We start from the raw sequence: 23,484 nt of genomic DNA, 5'->3' as shown, positions 1-23,484 counted from the left end.
CTGCAGGGGAGCTGGCTGGGAGGCAGCGGACACAGGACAGAATGGAAAGCCTCTTGTGGGCAAGGCCCACGGTCCACCTCCCAGCTGCTGAAGCCCACAGAAAACACATCTAAATCTAAATCATGCTAAATCTCAGAAAACACATCTAAATCTAAATCATGCTAAATCTCTCCCTCGATGGAGAAAAATGTGTGCACACTGGGGATAAAAGGGGGGGTTGTTGACTTTGGATCATGCAACTGCACAGGGCTTCTTGGGAGATGGCAGGATTCAAATCCAAATATGCGAGTGGTTTTCAGGCTGCACACAACGTGCTCCATATAATGAGCCAACAAATCCCAACTGACCACCCAGGCAGGCCTGGAAAAGAAAGGCCTCGGTGGCTGCAGGAGGCCTCCAGCCCAGGGAGCACCGCAGATCTTCTGTCGGGCCCGAGGCGGAGCAGACAGGTGCTGACCTGTTGGCTGCTCTGAAGGACGCAGGAAGCTGACCGCAGTCCCCCAGCAGCCCGGCTGCCAAGAGTGTGCAACGGGCTTTGGGGGAACGGCCTGCCCACGGGCCCAGGAACAGAAGGGCCAGGGGGCCGTGTTCTCCCGCAGGAACCAGCCTATGCGCTCGGCTGCCTTCATGTGGGACAGGGAAAGGCTCTGTGCATTTGAAATTGCTTTACGTGGATTTTTTACAGAGGAACCGAGGAGCGCAAACCTTGAATCTCTCAATTGGGGTGATGGGTGCCCAGGGATTCCTTATTCTCTTGTCTCTCTTATGTTAAACTTTTCATAAGAAAAATGGAGGAAATGAGAAAATTTTGATTTTTTCTAAGTCATACTGTTAAGCAAGCTGGCAGTGTGTTGGGTCTCCTTCTGGCTGCCAGCCCCGTGGGGCCCCAGCCTGCCCACGGACACTGTGCTTCCTCCAAATTCATGGCAAAGAGCAGACAAAAGACGTTTTCAATTTAAACCAGGGTAGTGGGCAGCTTAAACGAATCTACGTGCAGGGGAAGTACGACATGTTGCTCTTGATCAGAGGGGCGTCAGTCTGGTTTCTGGCCTTGCCTGTGCCCCTGCCTGCGCCGTGCTGCCAGGTACCTTCCTGAACCACCTTCATGTTGCTCCCTGCGATCCCTCCAGCTGCTGGGCTGATCCACTGTAGGGCCCTGGGTGGCATGACACCATGTTTTGTGGGGTCCTCGCAGGGGGGGTCCTCCAAGCCTCCCCCATAATGCCAAGTGTAGCTGGGGCTGAGGCCGGCCTCCTTGGTCCTCCCTGCCTGGGGTCCCGCCACTGGGACTTTATCTCTGTTGCTCCTTTCTCCTGTGTCCTCGCCCCTATGCACCCCTCACCACCCAGCTGCATGCCCCCCTCTTCCAAGAAGTGCTTCCTGGCTCCCGGAGGGCACTTCCCCCCCATTGCCACACCTCTTGCCACATGGCTGGTGAGGGCAGCTAGTCTGTCATCTCTGGGAAAGAAGGGGGTTCATCATCCCAGGTGGCCCCTCAGCCATCTCGGGGGAGGCCCTGATCAAGCACAACTTGGGTCCGGCGGCTGCTGGGGTGGTCTCTGCATTTCATGCTTCGTACAAGGCTCCCAAGTAAGGAAACTTCAGCCAGTGGGAGGGGCTAGGGACTGCACTGGGCCTGGGGATGCCTTCACCCCAGACAGCACACTGCTTAGCTCAAGCTGACTGCTCTGATTCTGGCCTGGGTCTCTGATTACAAAAAAAATGAGACAGAAATCAAGACTTGCTCAAGCACAGTGTGGTGAGGACAGTGAGGGGTCTGGTGGTGGTGGTGGTCACATGGGCTCGGGTGTACACCTCTCCCCACTAGCACCGTGTCCTCCAGGCTGTGCCCCCGACTCCTATTGAGTCTGCACGAAGCCTAGTACATCCCTGATTCTTTCCACCGTGGCTCCAAGTCACCCCCTGCCCCCTGAGAGGGAAGAGCTTCGCCCTGAGAGTTCCTTCCTCGGGCAGGACTCCCTACCTGACACGGCCATGGAGGGGCTGCTGGGCTCCCCGTAGCCCGCCTGGTTAACGGCCACCACCCGGAACTCATAAGTCACTCCCTGCCTGAGCTTGTCCAGGCTGACGCTGTAGGATGTGGCACTCCGGGGGATGTCCTTCACAAACATATCCCATAGGCCTTCATCTGAAGAGACAACAAGAGAGCAGAGGTTAGGTTTGCTTTTTTCCTGCCTTTGACATGGCGCCTACCCTGCTGTGGACTCCTAGCCACCCTGGCTGAGGGCCCCTGATTTGAGAGCCAGAGGCCAGGTAAGTAGCATGGGGCGGGGGGCTGGGGAGGAGGCCAGCCTCTCCCGTGGACAGACTCTGCTGAAGCTGCAGGCTGGGCAGTGCTCCTGAATGTTCTCCTCACCATCGGATCTCACCAGATCCCACTGGATCCCACCAGACTCCAGGCCTCCCTCTGGTTTCTGACTTGCTGTCATCTTCTGTTGTGGATTTCTGACTCCCTTCTGGCTGGCTGTGGTCCCAGCCGCAGTGTGCACCCCTCCTCAACTCCAGGATCTTGCCTCCCTGGCCCACGCACTGATCACCTGCCCTCCCGTGCACCCCTGCCAGGCTTCTGGATTCTTTGGAACACCTGGGGGGCTCCCCTTGCATCCTAACTGGAAATGACAACACCACCAGGGGCCCAGAGATGACTTCACACCACAGTGTCTTTTACCAGCCAGCTTGCCAGTGCAGTGAGGCCATCACACATGCCACGCAGCCTTGGAGCAGACATGTCACTAGCTCTCCAGCAGGAAGGGCGCTCGTGATAGTTGGCACGGGGACGTGGGCTCACCCCGGGGACTCTGCCCTAACCTTGCACACCACACTCCCAGAGTGTGAGGGCATCCTTGCTGCCCTCCACTCTGCTCATCTTTTGGGGTGGCTGCTGCCTCCAACCTGCCCTAGTCTCTTTTTATTCTATGCCCCAGTGCTACCAAATCCAAGTATAAATTAGACAATTATACACGAATTTTGAAGAGATACTTGCACACTCGTGTTCATGGCATTATCCACAATAGGTGGATAGTCAAAAGGTAGAACAACTCAAGTGTCCATCAACAGATGAACGGATAAACAAAATGTGGTCCATCCATACTGCAGAATATTATCCAGCCTTAAAAAGGGAGGAATCTTGGCACCTGCTCCAACACGGATGAACCCTGAGGACGTGGTGCTCTATGAAAGAAGCCAGACAGAAGAGGACAGACGCTGTGTGATCCCACTTCTAGGAGGTCCCCGGACTCGTCAAATTCATGGACACACAAGAGTAGACGGTGGTGACTGGGGCTGGGGGTAGGGGTGGTCAGTGTTTAATGGGGACAGAGTCTCAGTTTGCAAAGATGAAGATGTTCTGGAGACAGACGGTGGTGACGTCTGTGTAACATTGTGAATGTTCTTAACGCCACCGAACTACACATTCATAATGGTGAATTTTATGCTATGTGTTTTTTGCCACAATAAACATACATGTTTCAAATTTATCTAAACCTTGACATGTAGGAAAACGTTCATAAATTGAAATTAAAGCCACAAAGTTAGGATGCAGAGACACAGGAAGAAGCCAATAGATCTGATTCTGGGGCATTCTACCAAAGGGGCAAGGAAATGTGATCAGCGATGTCATCAAAATCGCAGAGACAGAAGAGCACCGTGGCTGAAGGAGGACAGAGTCTGGAGCTAGAGAGTCCTGGTGCCAAGCCTGGCCCCAGCACACCTCAGCTGTGTGACCTGAGGCAGAATTGCTAACCTCTCTGGGCTTCAACTGCAGAATGGTGACAACCAATGGTGACAAGCAAATCTACATCATAGATTTGTTTTGAGGGTTAAACAAAGGTAATACTCATAAAGTGCTTCTAACGGTGCGGTACACAGAGCAAGCAGCGTCCTACAAAGTGTATATAAATCCAATCTCGAAGGAGGTGGTTTGGTAAAAAGTGGGCTCAGAGGCCAAAATGTTCATTTGAAGTACTGATCCTCCATGAATTACAATTTCTTTTACAGGCACAGGTATGTGATCTTTTTAAAAGACCAGGAGATCTGGAGAGGAAAGGCACGTTTGAATATGCATGCGCACATGCCGACAGCCTTCCGGGGGCTGAGGGTTATCTGGCTCCAACCTTATCATGCACCTCGGAACACCAGATATGCTCAAGTGGATTAGCCCAACAGTACACAGAAAGAAAATTGCTAGTGTATAAGTCCGTATTTGCATAGGATTTAGAGTTTGCACCGATTAAGTCCTTGCAGCCACAGGTTAATGAAGGAATGGCTGTGAATGAGATTTTAAAGGTACAAATTTCAGCACAGGCAGAAAAATAGCATGATGATTATTTATTTCTAAACATTCGCATTTATACTCATTTCTTACCGAGGTACCCATTACCATTAATAATGTCAAAATGGCAAGCCATAGCTTTAAGTCCACCCCTCCCCCCGCCTGCCCCACACTGGCCGCCAATAGATTGAGGTTTGCACATGGAATAACTGCTAAGATGTCCATTCTGAGTTTTGCACAAGAATAACCTGGGAATAATGGGTGCAGAGGGAGCATTTTCTCTACATATGCTACTCCCTGTGCCTCGGGAGCACTATGGCCCCATCTTCCTCTCTGCTGCCTCCTACCCACCCACACGTTCATCCCACAGATACTGAAGTGCTCACTCTTTGCTCAGGCTCTGTCGGGGAATCAGGTGAGATTTCTGTTCATATAAGCAATTCATAGTCTAAGGGCAGGGGTGGAGGCAAATCAACAAGGTCATTTCTCCTTTCTGACTCCTCTTGACCTCACTCCACACTCCAGCTTGCTTCCTACCAATGGGCTTTCTGAGCACTCCTTCACATTTACCTATTCTCATCATTGGGCCCTTGAGTTTTTCAAGAGTTCAGTAAACATCTATTGATGTGACCCATCTCCCCATCCATCCATCTCTCCATCCATTCATCCTTCCATCTATCCAGTCATCCATCCATCCACCCACTCACCCTTCCTTCCTTCCTTCTACCATCCATCTGTTCACCCATCTGTCCATGCATGCATCCATCCATCCACCATCCATCTACCATTCATCCTTCCATCTATCCAGTCATCCATCCCATCCACCCATTTATCCTTCCTTCCTTCCTTCCTTCCTTCCTTCCTTCCTTCTATCCATCTACCCTCCATCTGCCCATCCATCTATCCATCCATACATACATCCACCCACTTACCCTTCCTTCCTTCCTTCCTTCCTTCCTTCCTTCCATCCATCCATCCATCCATCTGTCCATCCATGTATCTATCCATGCATCCATACATCCAACTATCCATCCATCCATCATCCATCTGTCCATCCATCCACCATCCATCTACCATCCATCCGTCCATCCATGATCCATCCATCCATCCATCCATCCATCCATCCATCCATCCATTTTTGTATCTCCATAGCACTTTGCAGGGCCTGGCACAAGCAGGCTTCTAGTAAATGCCTTTAGCACTTACTATGAGCAAGTCATGAGGAAGTAGTCTAAGGGCTTTAAATGTTGACTGAATTATTCAGTCTTTTTTCCTCTAAGAGGACAGACAAGAAGCAACTGGGTAGTTCAGTCAGTTGAGCATCTGACTCTTGATATTCAGCTCAAGTCCTGATCTCAGGGTGGTGGGATCAAGCCCCATATCAAGGTTCTGAGCTCAGTGCAGAACCAGCACTCTCTCTCTCTCCTCTGCCCCTCCCCTTAACTCTCTCTCTCGCTCTCAAATAAATAAAATCTAAAAAAAATAAAATAGACAATTTTATGCTGTAAGAGACTCAAGAAAAAAAGGGCTCTTTTAAAATTAATGTTGCTTAAACCATTGCAATTAAGGGACTTGTGTGAGAGGTATTCTCAGACTGTTCTGAGTAGGTCTGAACTCTTCTGGAGTGGGTTCTCTGAGTGTCTTTTGCATTAATGTTTCTGTAATGCTTTCCTGCTACTGAAGAAAAAAAATTATTTCCTCTTCCTCTGCCATCACCTAAAGGCCACATTTTATTTTAAGCGCTCTGTCACAGCTCCAGGAATTGTGTTCATTTTTCAAAAAAAAAAAAGTTTTAAAATATTGATATAGAATCTCAACACAGAACAATTTAGCGATCTGTTTACATTGAAAAATACTGGGGGAGGGAGAGTCATAGCAAGAGAATTTCCTTCTGAGTTAACAGAAGAAAATGTTCTCGTTTTTATTTTGCTAATTTTTCTTTGCCAAAATTAGCGCATTCCACATTTCAGACATCGCTTGTAATTCACTGGGCGATCTGTCTATACTATCATTTCCATCGTGGTCCTGAGTGGGTAAGGAAAGCCTGCCAGCTGTTGAAGCGTCCACTCTGTGCCTCCACCGTGGATTGTTTTTCTCATTTGTATTATGCCATTAAATATTTCAATAAATCAATGATGGAGAAAAGTATCTCTACAAATTAGGGGGGAAAATAACATTACAGAACTATTAGCTATAATGAGGTTTGTGCAACTGATTTTCCACGCACCAGGATAATCCCCAGCGCCGGATTCCCATCTCAATCAACACGTGGGAGGCACACATGCCTTTGTACATTTTACGGGTCATTCTGGGGATCCAGCTCAGCCAGCCCTTAGACCACAGGCGAGGCTCACGCCTACCAGGAGGCTCAGGGGATCCCATCCTGGTTTCCCATTCCCACTCAAGGAGTTCCTACATTACCATCTTGGGTTTCTCAGGATGGAAAAGAGTCGAAATGTCTTCTGAAGCTACATTCCTGAGTGTCTGATGCCTGGTGCCATGCTTTGAATGTCCTGGGGGTCCTATTGACCTTCAGGATGGGGGGGGGTCCATGGCGGGGAGGGAGCCCAAATCACACTTATGTGTGGGGTTCCTGGATGCCCAAGGTTAACACCTGCTTGGACTTCTGCCTCTGAAACACCTGCCAGGGAAAGGACACCCCACAAGGTAAGCAGGTAAGACACCGCTGAGAAACTTCCCAAATGTTCCTAAACGGATCCCAGTGATCACATGCCCCAAGTCGGGCCGACCTCAGGGGAGGCGATGAGAAGCCACATTCTGACTCCACAGTGGTTTGGGGTTTCTTTGAAGAATATAAACTCTTTGGAGGCACCTGGGTGGTCCAGTAGTTGATTGCCTGCCTTTGGCTCAGGTCATGATCCCAGGGCCCTGGGATCGAGTCCCACATCGGGCTTCTTGCATGGAGCCTGCTTCTCCCTCTGCCTATGTCTGCCTCTCTCTGTGTGTCTCTCATGAATAAATAAACACAATGTTAAAAAAAAAAAAGAATATGGACTCTTTGCTTTGTCTTTGCTGCCTCGACTGCGTTATCTGTGCCCTAAACACAGGAAGTGACTGAGAGTAAAGATCCTTGAAGAAAGAACCCTTTCGCACCTAAATAGGTTTCGTTGCCTTAGAGCAGACCTGCCTGCAGCCGACAGAGCGAGTCTGTTTCCATCTCGCAGCCCCCGCCTCTCCCCCGCCCAGCGGCAGGAGGCACATCTGCTCCCAGACAATGTCCTAATAAACCTGGAAACATGAACACTTCTCTCCTGAATTGAGACAGAGCCCAGCTCAGGCACATCCGAGGGTCGCTCAATTTATCCCTCCAACGCCCAGAACCGAGCTGCGTGCCGCAGGTATTCAGACAGACGCCAGGCCAACAAAAGTTTGATTTCATGGACAATTAAACAGGGTCTCCATGCTGAATGAAACTGTCACTCACGGGCCCCAGATTTCTGGTTCCACTAACTCACGCAACCAACAACGTGACTGTCATCCTACAGCTCTGAGCAAATGGAGGCCTGTCAGCTGTTTATTCCTTAAACATTGCCTTTTCTCTTTGTATCGGTGGTCAGTCTCAGTCCGAAATTTAACAGAAGCAGGGGGTGCTCATGCACGGGGCTAAATATCTCTGAGAAGAAAAAAAAAATCACCTTTTATCTGATCCTGGTTTAAGGAGGAGACAGAATGAGGTGGATGTCTAGAAGCAAAGGACACCTGTGTCGGGTGAGCTCAGGAAGAGGAGGCCGCAGCGGATACAGCGGTGGGTGTGAGGCGGGCAGGAGTGACTGCCCGGCTGGGGAGGGTCAGCAGCCAGCCGCCGCATTTGCTGACTCAGGGATTTCCATGAATTTTAAACCTTTGGGAAAAGGTTGATTTTTTTTTCTTTGTTCGATTGAAAAGTCCCAGGGCCAAAGACCCGCATGAACAAAATGAGTGGGGAGGGAGCTGGGAGATGCTGGAGGCGGGGGGGGGGGGGGGGGGGGGGGGGGGGCAGGGGGGGGCAGGGTGGCGATCAGGGACCAGAACTAAGGGCCTGTCCTCCTGCTGACCAGCTCTCATTTCTGGGCTAACTACACTCATTTGTGAAAAAGGCAGAACAATGTCTGCCCGCACCGAGTACGTCCTAAATATGAATTTCACGGCTGCTTCGGAGGGGAAAATATATTTATAGTTCCTTTCGTGCCATTCCAGTCTATTGTGTAAATATGTAAATTCGGTTTCGTGATCTACACAATAAACTGCCTTGGGATAATTTGTGTAAATAAATCATCTGCATAAGCCCACTGCATAGTTTCCTCTGCCTTCCAGGGAATTTTGCAACACCGACTAAGGAAACGTACACACAAGTGGAGACATGCATCTTTGGCAAGGCTGTCCTTGGGTCTGCACTCACTGACTGTCCTTCTCAGGAATGTTCCAGCCCAAGACGCAAATCTCATAGCTGCTGTTTGGTTCTATCTCCACGTTAGGACAGCATGGGGAGATCCCACAGAATTTGTAGGGGTTACAGTGACCATGCAGGAGAGCCAGAGGCTGCTCTGCCATCTGCCCCCACCTGCCTGGGCTGCCCCGGCCCTGCTGGCCACCTCAGGACATCAGCCACTAGCTGACAAGCCACCTGCCTCCGGGGGGCAAGATGGAGATTTGGCTGGGTGAGAAGATGGCAGGCCCAGCAGACGGGCGGGTGGGGGGGGGCGAGGGGCAGGGGCCACCTAACACAGTGGCTCAGGCTCCCCAGACACCCATTGGGGAGGAACCCCCGTGTGCTGCATGGATCCCATCAAAAATAAGGCCTCCTCATGAAAACCTGGGTCCATCTTACCAGATCCGTGCTCCCATTGAAAACCACTCCCCTGCGAGGAGAAAGTCTTGCCAGAGAGCTTCGGTGGAGAAAATAAGATAGAGCGTTTAATGTTTTGTGTAATGAGGCCTGTAATAGATGACAGCTGAGATCCAAAGCCCAAAGGCACCAGCAAGGTGTTTAAATATTGACAATCCATAAAAGCATTTCATTTGCCTCTGAGCTGCTGCTGGCCCCAGTCACTGGAGGCAGGAAGCACCCTTTCGAGGGGAGACGGGGAGCCCCGCAGCCGTTCTGGTTCCGTCCATGGTCTGAAAGGGGAAATCTGTCTCAGAACAGAAGTGGAGGCCAAATTTTTAGCGCTCATTGAACAAGACAGCGTCTTGGAGGTCGGTTTTCTGTCACATCATAGTCCCTGGGGGCCGGTTTCCACATAGCGGTACCAACCTGCCCAGTTCAGGGTCCTGCTGATCTCAGGAGGTGCCCATCTGGCCGAAGCCCTCGGGGTACGGGGCTCCATGAGAAACCCAGGCCCGCATCCCAGTTAGCTTGTCTTCATACCACCATTCACGTTCCCTAAAGCTGCATTTCTGGCCAATAAGCAACCCGCTTCCTTCGTTATGGTGGATGAATGAGCACATGATAACCCAAAGAGAATAGTTCCCCAGGCAAGCCTGAGAATCAATACCTTCTCTTTACTCAGAAAGTGCCAGAATGTGCTCTCCACTGTTCAGATTCTGAGCCCATACACCCGTGTCTGGCTGCTGATGTGATACATTCCCCACGGCTGATCTCTGACACGAAAATGCTCGTTTCAAAGATGTGCTGTTGCACTTGATTGAACAGGACACCATCCATGGGATATATATATTTAAAATCTTAAGCTGAGCTTTTTATTTTGCGATAATTATAGAACCCCATGCAGTTATGGGGAATAATGCAGAGAGATACCATTTGCCCTCTATCTGGTGTCTGCCAATGGGATCATCATGCAAAACAACAGCACCAGCATCACAACTGGGAAGTGACATTGACACAGGCCAGACAGAGAGTGACCTGTCACCCCAAGGACCCCACTGTGGTCCTCTCACAGACACGCATTCAGTGGGGTTCTTAACACTCTAGTCGGGGACCAAGCTCTCAGGCAGAAGGAAATGAGTTGGCAAGGGTCTTCTGTGTGTGTATCCTCCAGGGCCTCTTATCTTTCCTTGGTGCCACAGACCCCTTTGGCAATCTGCTGACACCACACCTCTTCACCTCTGAGAAGGTGAAGGAACACCTTCTCAGAATTCCTTTAATGCATAAAATAAATTGTAAAAGGAATCGGTTATGTTGCTGATGCCTATAACTACCTAGAGGTGACTAGAGGTTCACAGCAGCCCCATATCGCAGATATTCAGATCCTGTGGGTCATGTGCGGTTTTTGTTGCATTACCTAGTGGACTGCATACATGGTTCTTTGGAAGATGGGGTACAGAGGCTTGGATTTTAGTGAGTGCCACTAGGCTAGGGTCACACCGGGTAACAAGGTCTGGGGAGCGTTCAAATGATAAGGTCAACCATGCTGGGAAGTGCCTGCCAGTCCAGGATGAGATGGAAAGCAGTGGGATTTCTATTGCTGACAATTCCACAGTTTCTACAGCTACTTATGTGGTTTCCTACCTACTGTTGTGGGTTGAATTGCGTCCCCTCAAAATTCATGTGTTCAAAGTCTGATCCCCAACATCACACTATGTGATCTTATTTGGAAATAGAGTCTTTGCATGTGTCAAGATGAGGTCCTGAGTCAGGGCCCTTCCTAATCCTGTATGACTGGTTGTCCTCATAAAAAGGAGAAAATTGAGCACAGGGACAGAAGGGTACAGAGGAAGAAGGCAGATATGGGGGTGGTGCCTCCAGAAGCCAAAGAATGCCTGAGATTGACATAGCTGGAGACCCTCCCTCACAGCCTCAGGGGACCCCACTGTGCCACACCTGGCCCTTGGATGGCCAGCCTCCAGATGGAGACAGTACATGCATGTGGGTTAAGCCACCCAGTGTGGGGTCCATGGTTCCAGCAGCCAGAGTAGATGAACATGCCTGCGTTTATAAGGGAAGGAAATGCTGAATTTCAGTTAGAGGTCAGTGATGTCCATGGATCTCCTTAATTCTCTCAGGAGCCCTTGGTGGGCCTGGAAGCTCACAATGTAACCTTTGCAATGAACGCTCTCCCTAGATTTGGGGAGAAAAGCGTCGAGTTGCTTCTCTGGTGTCAGTGTAGCTTCTGCAGCCCTCGACTGGGCCCAGACCTGACTGGACCTGTATTCCAAGCTCCTGCCAGTCTCTGCAAGGGCTCAGGAATTGGATGCTCTCAGCAGAGAGCTTGCTGTCTGCTCTCGGGGCCACCTGCTTCCAGAGGGATGGGTGGGGGGCAGTGGCCACAGAAGGCCTGTCACTGATTTGAGACCCTCCACTTCCAGAACAGACCAAATGCCTTGCTCAACACAAGCTACCAGGACCCCTCAGCCTGACGCACTGAATGTGTGAGTGCTTGAGCCAAAGAATTCTTCATATTGCCTTTAACAGATGCTGTTTTGGTCTCAGGCACCAGATTTTCTACCTGGAAATTTCTAGGAGGTGTTTACAACTAGGAATCTCTCAAAAGCAGTCTTTTGGCGGGCAGTCTGTCTGGCACAGTGATGTATGTGACCCTGCAGACCTTCCCTCTTGGTCCAACAGCTTCTTTAAATATCTGACTGCAAGGATGCCTAGCACCATGGACGGGCTCTGGCAGCGGGCTTTCTGTATGCAGCCCTGGCGCACCGTGTTTTTTCATGCTCAGATACTTGCATGACCATCTGAAGGTTACAGCGGACATGCTCAGTGTTCTCTGCATTTGGTGACACCCTGTAGCTCCAAGGAGTAACAGCCAGCTCAGTGCGGCAGAAATTGATTTTCTAATAATGTCCATGCTTGGTTATTACTGTTGAATGGGAGGAAGAGAGCAAAAACCCTCTTAGGGCACACAGGGTAGGGAATGACCTTAGAGTCATTTCAGGAGCCTGAAAATGGGGCAGAGGACGTGTAGGCTTCCTGGGAACAGGCATCTTCATCATGACCAGAAAGGAGCAGGACTCTGTCTATCTGGGTGCAAACACACAGAGCCTGGGATGAGTCCCTGGAAGCACTCTTGAATCCTACTGATGAGTTGGAAATGTCTCTAAGTGTCCCTAAGTTTGCATGTACCTATTTCTGAGGAAGACAATACCACGTTCCCAGAGATGGCGCAACATGGAGAATCTCAGACCCGCAAGGTGGTGGAGGAGAGGGAGAGAGGGGCCCGACATTTTATCAGGGTGTATCGTTAGGGAAAGGCTGAGAGGAGCCCAAGGACTCTGATATTCAGACTCTGGGGTTGGCAGGTACCCAGACCCCGCCCCTTACCTGAGGGCCTGGCCTCGATGACGTAGCCAGTGGTGGGTGTCCTGCCTGCGTTTCCCTCGGTCCACTGCAGGGTCAGTTCAGAGGCAGACTTCGTGACCAAGACATCTCTGGGGGAGCCCGGAGAGCCTGTGGGATCAAAGAGGCAGGGGACGGTAGAGACTGGGACAGGTGGAGCCAGGCCTAGGTGGCTTAGCCTTGCCACATCACACTTTTCTCATCCTAGATGTGGGAAGGCTACATGGGCCTCTGGGATTGACCAGATGGAACAGAGATGAGCCATGCCATGGGCCCAGTCCTGTGCCTGATGTACAGGGGCCTTGTGAACCTAGATTCTGCTACCCTCATCTTGCTAAGGTGCCCAATAGTTTAAGTACAAAGCCATGTGCCTCCTCATCATGATGTGAACACTTCAAACTTCTCTTGTGTATCTCGTTGCCAAAATTCATGTGTGTTTGGGGTGCCTGGGTGGAACAATTGGTTGGATGTCCGACTTTTGGCTTTTGGCTCAGGTCAGGATCTCAGGGTTGTGAGGTCAAGCCCTGAGTTGGGCTCCGTGCTCAGCAGGAAGTCTGCATGGGATTCTTTCTCCCTCTCTCTCTGCCTCCCACCAGAATAAATAAATAAACCCTTAAAAATTCACTTGTTTTCTCCCAACTTTTTCAGAAAACAACCCAAAATGTTACATGTTTAACATCTAAGAATTTGCTCATCTATATTTAACCAGTCCATCTATAAAAGATGGTGCTAGCACATGCTTTTGAAGTCACCCATGCTGCCAAAATGGTCCTGCGTTCCTTCCCACTCTGAGTGGGCCACGGTCGCTTGGCCGACAGCGAGGATGGACCCCTGGGTGGAGGGGGCACACCACTCCCCTCTGGTGCTGTACTGGGTGCAGGCCCCACCGCAGAGCTCCACTTACCCTCAGCTGGCCCGGCCGTGACATTGGCTTGCAGCTCGGGCCCGTAGGCAATGGTCCGTGCTTGCACGCGGAAAAAGTAGGTGACTCCTTTGGTGAGGTCCCGCACCTTCAGCCAGCGCTGCCAGTTCCCGTTCACATCCACTGTTACCACCTTGCTCACCCCTGGAACCAAGAGCAAAGGCCAAGAGAGGGCCGCATTTAGAGAAGCAACCGAGCACCAACTATTTCTCCATGGCAACAGGGACAGCGTCCCTGGCTTGCTAAGGAAGTACTGCTTACAATTAGGAGGAGTTTAAGTGGTGGTAATAGCCAATTTTCAGCACAGATACGTGTAATTAGTGTTTAAGTCTCATAAGTGGTGCTGGCAAAGGGAAGATCCAGCCTCATGGTGCCAAGCGGGGAGGTGGCCCAAGTGTCCCGCACAGCACTGGGAAGACCCCTGTCCTCCTGCACCCAGGTCAGTCTCCCCTCCCCTGGGCTCTGAGCGGCACCAGGATCTGTGTCGCTTGCATAGATGACCCGAAGCTTCCTGACTTCGGAGAAGAGAACAGAGAAAAAGATGCAGGAGTTTTCATTTCAGCTAAAAGATGGGCTTCCTGCAAGAGGGGTCTCCAGCCCAAATGAATTGGCCAAGCTGTGGCCTAAAGACCTCAAGCCACTGGTGAAAACTTTATCTTTGGATTTTGAAGCATTGATGAAGAAAGGCTGTCATGGCAAATATCGATGCCCTGCATTTGGAGAACCATGAGGACAGGGAGACATTTTCACTCCATAAATACATAACTGAAGCAAAAGTGTAGCTGGTAATTAGAAAATTGAGATTTAACACCAGGAGAGGAAGACACATAGTAAAAAGTATACAAATGCAGCATTTTCCCAGGACAGAAATGGGGCTCTCTGATTAAAGTTTGAAGGTGGTGTGTTAGAAAAAAGTCTTGTAAGCTCCTGACACAGCATGTGCGTGTCTCTGGGCATCCCTCGGGGTGGGGCGATGAAGAGGTGGCCCCTCTGACACTAGTCGGCAGAGCTGGTCGGGAGTGCTTCCCCAGCACCTGCCCCTGTCCCCGCCATTGGCCAGGCGCTCAGCATGAATGGACGGGCCTGGGCGGTCATGGCTGGCCTGCCCTCAGTGTGGATGGTTGGTGCACTCGGACCCTTCATCCTTGTATCTCTGTGACCTCAGAAGAGCCCAACAAAGTGTTAATGACAAAATGGGTTCATCCTTCAAAGTCATCAAAGCCAATGTCTTTCAACCTACAGTTGTCCAAATACCTGCCAGCTGATTCACTGTTTTCATATTATGCCTTTTGTAGAACATTGATTCAGCTAAATGAGTCTCTTCCAAACTATATCAGAATGTTTCTGTGTTTGAGTGACCTCTGAATTTGAGTTTTTCTGTTGAGGAACAGGGCCCTTTCTGCCCAGAGAACCTGCCCTCACCTTGCGTGGCTCAAGAAAGGGGCTTCAGGATGACAGTTTGCACACACAATGACCACCATCAGCAAATGGATGGGATCTTTTTGGATATAAAGTTATTCTGGATAGCACCCCTCCTTTTTTTTTTTAATTAAAAAATGCCTTTCTTTTCCCCAGAGCAGAACAAACCCATGTGCAGATTTTGTGAATTCCAACCCACTAGGAGGTAGAGCTAGTCTGGCCTCCCCTGCATCTCAACTATGTCAGAATCTTATTTATTTAGTCAATTTTTAAACTGTGCCCTGCTCTACAAAGCCCCGGGGTGCAATCATATAAAATACTACCACTTAAAACATTTAAAAAACATAAAAGTAGCTCTTCCATAAAATCCGTTCCCTAAAACATGAGAAGTGGCTCATGTTCCATGTGGCTCTGTGCTCCCCACCGTGACCAGGGGGCTGGCCAGGGGCGGTGAGGGGTGAGCCAGGCCCATCTTCCTGATGAAGTGACCACAGGGCCCATTGGCACTGAGTGGATGCTCTGCTCTCTGCTCCCTTGGCCAGGGCTGATGAGCATCTGGCTAGCCCGGAGTCTGTCCCGGAGTCTGTCCACGTGTATCCTAGGCACCGCCAGGGCCCAGGAGAAGAGGCAGGAAAAACAGCCAGGAAAATCACTCCGGCTGACATCACTGTTGTACAGCTTTTCCTCCATCTTCACCACACAGGCGTATCTATGTGTATAAGCACACATGTCATGTCTTTGGCAATCTTCACCAAAGGACTGGCATTACTGCAGATTAGTGCGATTCTAGCCCTTGCTAAACATGCCTGATGTTTACACCTCATTTGCAGCCACATCTCTGGGAAACATTCTTGGAGGCATTGTGAAGATCTGGAAATTGTTCAGAGACCCACTTGCTACTTTCATGATTTCTTACTGGGAATCCGGATAAAACATGAAGGAGACAGGGGTTGGTTTTCTCTAAGAGACCCCCCACTCAAGAGGCCCGTACACTGAGCTGATGGGCCAACTGCTGCCCTAGGGAAAGGGATGCAGCAAAGGTTTTGTGGAGGAATGAAGGGGGCCCCCATCCCCACCCCGGGAGAGCAGGATCTAGGTATGGAGGTGGGACAGCGAGGGCTGGACCAGCGGCCAGAGATGCTGGGCAGTTTGACCTCCGCTGAGTGTGTTCCCCGTCACTGCCTTCTCTGGCTTTGTCCCTGAGCGTCTTGTTCTTTTCATGATATAACAGCATAGTCCTGTGGTCAACTGACATTTCCCTTCCCTCTTGCCAGCCCCAAGTCAAAATGCCCCAAAGGGCATACGGGCAGAGAGAGGGCACGGGCAAGCCTCTCCTGCTCTGAGTTTCTGCCCTTTACTGGTCTGTGTTCTCTTCTGGGCTGGATGGGGTCAGGACCTGTGGCTGCTGTCTGGCCAAGCCAGGGGCTCTGGCAGATGCCATCAGACCAGACAGGCACATGGCGGGGCATCCTGAAAAGTGATCCTGGCATTAGTGGCAAGCAGTGACAGCCTGAGAAGGTCACAGGGTCGACCATGCGGCACTAAGGAACAGGGCTGGTGAGCTGGTGGCCAGGGACATGGGAGGACCAGGGGGCCCATGACTGGCTTCACCCCCAGCTGGAGCAGGGGTAGTGCTGCTTCAGGATGGCTTCTGCAGTTGACACAAAGAACCCTCGGACTCACGGAGGGCCTGGGCTCAGTGGAGGCTTCGATGCTTCCCATCACCCGCCCTGGGCCTGGACCAACCACGAGACATCAGGGAGTGTGGGATGCGCCGGAGCCACCAACATGGTCCAAGTTTGGGGGTCTGGATGGTTTCTTCTCTAGCACCCAGGGGACTTGATGAGGCTGTGCACCTCGAGATTCTGGAGAAATGCATGAGCTGCTAAGCCAAGTGCCTTCTCCTCATGGCCTGAGTTCAGAGCATAGCACACTCACTGCCGAAGCAAGGAAAGCAGGCAGGAAGAACCAGCCCTCTTGACAGACAAGAGACGACGCTGATGACAGACAGACTTATTCCTTGTGGGAAGAGGCAAAATAGTTGCAATCAAGTGACTCTGCCTATTGTCACTGGAGGGAGAATGACAAGCGCCACTGGTGGCCATGAAATGCTTTGATGACCACTCCTCATGCCACTCTCGGCAGTGTTCACCACGTGTTTACTTGCAGATGTGCAAGCACTCCAGACACATCCCCATTACGGTGGCTTTCGAACCCATCCACTGGGGTTCAAACCCCACGCGTGTCCGCATTCCTTACCTGCAGGCTCTGGGATGTCATCTTAAGGGCTGAAAGCCTGATTTCTTGTGAAATGCCAGTAAAAGTGGCCCTGACACTGTGCAGCTTTGTGAGGACTTGGAGGACATACCTGCAGCTACTTTGCTTGGGCCTGGTTTGTAGTAATCCCTGCCTCAATGCACCTGAGAGGTGGGCATGTGCGTTGGGGCCGTGTTTACAGGGAGCAGAGGAAAAGCTCATGTCAGCTGTGCATGAGGGACCTGAGTGTCTAGCTGGTGTCCTGTGAATGATGCCAACATTGCTGTAGAACGGCCACGTGACCACAACCCTGACAGCACCAGGAAACCACATGTGCAGGATCATCTCTCTGGAGGGGGAGGCAAGGCCATGGGGACAGATGTGTTGTGAGCCAGCAGGACTCTGGGACATCAGAACTGGATGTGTGTGGGATCACGAAGCAGGGCCCGCCATGGCTCACAACCAAGTGGTGATGATGGCCATGGTCTTGCCTGGACAGCAAGTACTTTTTTACAAGAGTAGGGGAGCCAGCCTGGGCACCAGACCCAGGGGTGCCCACCACAGAGTTTCTAGAAATTCTACAAACCCATCAATGTACTTATTTGAATAAATCACTTATTTGAGGAAGTATGGGAAGACTACTGTCTTTTTTTTAAAAAAAATATTTATTTATTTATGATAGACATAGAGAGAGAGAGAGAGGCAGAGACACAGGCAGAGGGAGAAGCAGGCTCCATGCCGGGGGCCCGACGTGGGACTCAATCCCAGGACTCCAGGATCACGCCCTGGGCCAAAGGCAGGCGCTAAACCACTGAGCCACCCAGGGATCCCGGAAGACTACTGTATTGATAAGGAAGGACTCTAAGGTCACTCAGGACCACAATTCTTGGCAATCCTTTCTCCTTTCCATGTCACTAGTTAATCTGCAGGGTTGGCTCAGGAACCAGTGTGTGTGTGTGCATGTGTGTGTGTACATGGGAGGGTGCAGACAGTCCTGGGCAGCAGGATGGATGGTGTCCAGTGGCTCCCTGCCCTTTGCCCATGCAGAATGAGCATGCACAGAACCTGGCTCCTTCTGGGCCCATGCTGCTGGGACTCCAACCCTAGCCATGCCCAGGCCACCTGGCCCCCAGCCAGGCACCTGGTACTGAAAAGAACACAGCAGGTGCGGCCATGAGCCCTCTGCCATTTCACAAACTATAGGCCTGCCCTATCTTTACTGTTATTTACCGAAGTGCCTCAATTGTCTGAAACTCTTCCCTCACGTTTTTGGATCTTTGATTTGGGATTGATGATGCAAACGTATTGGGCCGCAGTTTACTGCAAACATTTTTTCTTTCTTAGCACTTCATAAAATAACAATGAATCTTAGAGTCAATAATGGTATTTTAGATTCAATGACATAAAATCTAGTGCTTAAATTTTCTTCAAATCAACCCCCTGTTTTACTTGAATGTACTTATTTTAAAAGGAAACTTATCATGGCTTTAAATGGAGCGCCAATATTATTTGATGTGTTGGTTCTATTTTTTCCTCCTAGACATTAAATAATCTATAATGTTTACAGCCTGGCTGTGTGTTTTACCAGGGGAAGCCCGCCCTGGGCTAGTCTCCCTTCCCTGGCCCCGGTGTTGGGCACACAGTGGGCGAGAAAGGATGTCTGTGGCCCATTCCAAGAGCACCTCAGCTGTGTGCGGGGAGGAGGGATGGGTATACCAGAAATCGAAACAGCGCCAGAGGCAGTAACACAGCAGGAGCAGAGCAGTGCCCCCCAATGACAGAACCAGGGTACGCTCCTGTCTCTGCCCTCTTCCTGTGCAGTCGGAGGCTCCCCCGGCGCCCCACTGCAAATATGTGCATCCCTGGTCCCCATTCCTCACACCGAGACCCCTGGCTCCAAGCCCCTTCCCAGGTGCTGTGGCTGCTGCTGGTCTTCCCAAGCCTAGGGCCACAACCCCTTCTCTCCAGAAGCTTGTGTATCTTCTCTTTCCATCTATAATTCATCTTTATGCCTTAGTCACTGTGTCTCTCAGGCTCCTCTGTGTGTAAACACTTCCTCTGCTCTTCTTGGAGGGTCTGTGCTGCTTTTGACTGATCCTTGGAAGTTTGGAGCCAATCAATAAATCTTTGCAACCCACGGTGATAAGACTGTGATTGTAGCCAGAGGGACCCTGGTCTGTGTGAGTCAGACCCTCTCAGGGCATTTCCACCACAGCCCTCATGACCCAGCCCGTTGCTCTCACACGGCCTCCTCCCCACTCCTCAGGCTTGACCTCAGAATGCTGGACCCCACCCCGAGTGGCCTGTGGAAGGCCTGAGCTTCCCCAGGAAGGCCTTCCCCCAGGGGTTCAGCGCACCTGGGTCCTCACAACAGTGGTCACCATGGTATCGTGGATTGTTTGTGGGTGAGTTGGTTCTTTTCTCACTGGAATACAAACTCATGGATTCAGGGAAACAAGGATCTCGACAAACAATTCGGTAAAGATCCCTGCTTCCCTGGATCTATAGATTCCAGCATCTAGAACAGTACTTGGCATGCAGCAGTTGCTTCATAAAGACTCAAGTGAATGAATAAATGAGGGTGGCGGCAGAAAAATCTCTGAGGATGCTGGGTGGTTAGAGCCCCTTCCAGGACGCCCACAGAAGCTGATGGGCCTATGCTTTCTGTGTGGTCTTAACAAGTGGTGCCCATGACGACTAAGATCTCAGCAGAATAGGAGAGAAATGTGAAAGGTCAAAGGGTGTCCCATTGCAAGCCAGTTGGGAGAGGGCTGGTGCTGGAGCCCAGGGTGCAGAGGCTCACAGGCATCCAGTGGGCATGCTCCTCACCCTGCAGACCGTGGAGTGCCATGAGCACACCTGTGAAGCCGGCCCTCCCCGTGCTCCCCTCTGGCCTCACCTTGGACAGGCGCTAAGGGCTCGTAGACCACTCGATAGCCCTGCAGGACGCCGTTGGCTGCCGCTGGTTCGCCCCAGGAGACATTAAGTGTGGTAGATGTTATTTCTGAGAACGCCAAAAAGCTGGGGGTCCCAGGAGCTAGAGGAACACAGCATAAAGGGACTTTGAGTAAAGCTCCTTTATAGATCATTTACATATATGTCTACGCCTCCACATAGAATGAAAGTGTTACTAGATGTTATTTTCAACTCAGTAAAAGTCTCCACGCAGTGGGATGAAAAGATTTATGGACCATCTCCAAACTTCCCAGGATCAACCAGAAACCTGGACCCTCCTGAGAAGAGCAGAGAAAATGATGGGGTTTAAAAACAAAGGAGCCTGAGAGACGCAGGGACAAAGGCATTAAGATGAATAATAGATGGAGGCGTAGAGGGAAATGCAGAGGGCTTCATTTCCCGGCCACCAAGGCCCCTGGAGGCTCTGCCCACTTTCCTGGCCTCACCCTGGAGTGTGGGAGGGGGCCCAGCGAGCCATCCTGGGCAGAAGCTGCCTGTGGTTGCAGAGGGCCAGGCATGTGGTCAGGATGCTGAGCCGGCTTGCTACCCCTTGCCTGGGCTCTGGGCGGGGGCAGTGCCTAGGACTGCCCCTAGAATCACCACCACGTGTCCCCCAGCTGCTCTTCCTCCAGTCACCCTTGTGACCTGCCAGGTCCCTGGTGCCCTGGGGGGAAACAGGGGATCCAGCCTGGATTCCAGAAACAGTTCCTCCCCACTGGATGAGGCCCCGAGGAAGCAGTCCTTGCATGCTGGGCAGTCATCTCGTGGGAAGGACGTGGGATGCTTGGGAGTCCCCGGCCCCAGGAGATGGAACCCCTGGGGGGGTTCACTGCCTGAACCCACTGACTGCCCAGGAGCCCTGAGTGGGACAGGTCTCCTTGGCTTTCTGGGCCTTACACTTCCTGGGTCCCACAGAGTGCCTCTCAGATCCCTGGGACCAGCACTAAGCTGCATTCCCTTGGAATTCCTGACCACTTCCTAATGACCTCCAGGTCACTGGGAAGCTGAGAGCCACAGGAGAACAAGTGCTCAAAGCTGCTTCTGGAGAAGAGCCTGAACCAGGCCCTTCTGGATCTGCATGCCCTGGGTTCTGCCCATGCTGGTCCCCATCTCTGTGACTTCCTGGAGAACCACTTCCTAGATGAGGGGGTAAAACTCATCAGGAAGATGGGTGGCTACCCCCCGGCTGGGCTGGGCAAGTATCTTTTCAAAAGGCTCACTCTCAAGCATGACTAGTAGCCTCCGGAGACCAGCAGCCTTTGAGGGGCTCCTCTGGCACCTCCCCACCCCTCAGTGTCAGGGCTTGTGCCTGAACCTTTTTCCCTACAGCCACTAGGCAGCTTTTTAACCATCCTGGAGCCCTTTCCCAAAACATGGATCAAATGGAGACAATAAAGCTTTTTGCAAGAAACAAAACAAAACAAAACAAAACAAAACAAAACCTTTGTGTGTGGAGGTGGGGCCACAGGCCATGTGACACCTGACAGCGAAATGCTTTTAGGCCAGTGTCTGAGAGACAGCTGTGAGCCATTCCAGGTCGTTTATGGCCCTGAAACCCAGGGAGCGCCCGTACTGCGGCCTGGGCTCAGTGCACTGGCACTCATCCCCTAGGGCTGTGGACACGTGGAGCTAAGAGCCCAGTAAGAAGCTCCCTGAGGGAATGGGAAGGAGGCCTGGGTGCAGATGCAGAGCCTGCCTGCCCTCTGTGATCCTGGAGAGTCTGGAGGGAGGCACACTGTGCTCACTGTTGTCTCGCGGGTACCAGGGCCCCACCACGCAATAGGCCAAGGCCAGCCCCTGGGGGAAGCAAATGAATGGCACCCAGGCCTGCCTCTCTGGAGATCGAGATCCCCTGGCACACATCGGCATGTGTTCTGCGTCAGGTGAGCAGAGAGCTGTGGGGATGGAGAGGAGGGGCCCCTCGTTTGTCTGGGCTCAGGGGCTACTGTGGCCATTGGGAGGGGTGCCCTGTGGAAGCCTGTGGGTTGGAAACACATTGCTCTCTTACCAGCCTGATGGGTGCGCCCCTGCCTGGGGTCACTCTGGGGCCCGTCTCCGGCGGCATTGAAGGCCGAGATGCTGACCAGGTATTGGGTGTGGCTGGTCAGGTTCTTTAGCTTCACCATCGTCTCCGGCAGGAAAAGGACCTTCATCTTCTCTGTTTCGTTCTGGCTCCCTGCTTCCCAGTAGTAAACCTGTTGGAAAGAGCCAAAAGTTGGAGGCAGGTGGTGGAGGAGTGGCTGCCCCTATTCCTGAGCCTGTGGGAGACAGAGGAGGCCCGAGTACAGGGTGATTTGGGACCGTGGGCCGAGCATGCCAGCCCCTGGGTCGGGCTATGCTGTGGCATGGAGGGCAGAGAGTCGGGGTGGGGGGGGCGGGGGCTGAGGTCAGTGCCAGGGGGAGGGGAACTCTTGGCTGCTAATAGAGTTGAGGAAGCCAATAATTTGCATTTCTGAGTTGTTCTTCCAGAGTTTGAGCTTTGCCTAACTGAATAAAACATGGGGTCCTGAAGATGGGAGTGACACTTTCTCCTAGGTGCCTGTAAGTAGAGTTCCTTTTCCCTTCCAGAGTTTAGTGCTTGTATTTATGGCCTGCCCCTTCCCTCAGTCTCCTGGAAAGGAGGGAGGCCGAGCACACCCACCCCTGCACCAGCCTCTGCAGAGAACAGGCACCCGAGCCTCTACGCTGTGCTCCCACAGCAAGCTGACATCTGAGTCTTCAATCAATGTGGCAATAAAAATAATATGAGGAAGGGACCCCATTGGGCTCAGCCCTGTGGTGACAGCCCCGTGTGTCTCCTAGATTCATCTCCTGTCACCACGCTTGTATGTACTCGTGGGCGGACTTGATGCCCAAGTACAACGGCTGGAGGAGGCTGCCAGGATCGCTTCCCCGGACCGCTGGCCGAGAACCACCGCCTCATGCCAGGGCCAGCCAGACTGCACGAAGACAGGACTCACCCGTACATCCGCCTTGGCTCTGTGGGCTGAAGCCCGGCCAGGCCCTGGGAGCTGCCCCCTCACAAGGTGGCAGGCCGCAGAGAGCCAGGGACAGCATTCCTGCCTCCCATGTGGGCCTGCGCTCCTGGCCCTGCTGCGCTCACCCTGAGCGGTAGCATTGCTCACTTGCACCAGCAAGTCGTGGTGCAGTACTCTCCGAACTGTGCCAATCCAACCCTGCACTTGGATAGGCCTTACTAACGTGAGATCAATACCCAAGTTCAATGTCTTTATCATTAAGGAAATTAGAAAACATATTCTGGACATCCATAAATAGCATTTTGCCTCCAAGCTCACAGGACTTGCATTACCTCATCAATCATTGGAACAGCCCTGCCGCGGAGGAAGGTGTTTATTTTCATAAAACACTGACAAAAATGGACATTTAATTGGCCCG

At 51.7% G+C, this 23,484-nt stretch overlaps 1 protein-coding gene across 1 annotated transcript in view; it reads right to left on the bottom strand.

Moving 5' to 3' along the window:
- SDK1 (sidekick cell adhesion molecule 1) overlaps positions 1 to 23,484 on the bottom strand; it is a gene marked incomplete at its 5' end in the record, with an annotated part of 892,328 nt that overhangs the window by 20,899 nt on the left and 847,945 nt on the right. Inside the window, 5 exons of the mRNA XM_055340442.1 lie at positions 1,985 to 2,149; positions 12,522 to 12,647; positions 13,441 to 13,602; positions 20,033 to 20,170; positions 22,097 to 22,283. Coding sequence (XP_055196417.1) covers positions 1,985 to 2,149; positions 12,522 to 12,647; positions 13,441 to 13,602; positions 20,033 to 20,170; positions 22,097 to 22,283 — 778 coding nt within the window. The remainder of the gene's footprint in view (positions 1 to 1,984; positions 2,150 to 12,521; positions 12,648 to 13,440; positions 13,603 to 20,032; positions 20,171 to 22,096; positions 22,284 to 23,484) is intronic.

Source organism: Nyctereutes procyonoides, unplaced genomic scaffold (genome assembly GCF_905146905.1).
Source record: "Nyctereutes procyonoides isolate TBG_1078 unplaced genomic scaffold, NYPRO_anot_genome, whole genome shotgun sequence".
In the NCBI taxonomy this organism is placed as follows: domain Eukaryota; kingdom Metazoa; phylum Chordata; class Mammalia; order Carnivora; family Canidae; genus Nyctereutes; species Nyctereutes procyonoides.
This window is presented reverse-complemented; position numbering and strand designations above follow the sequence as displayed.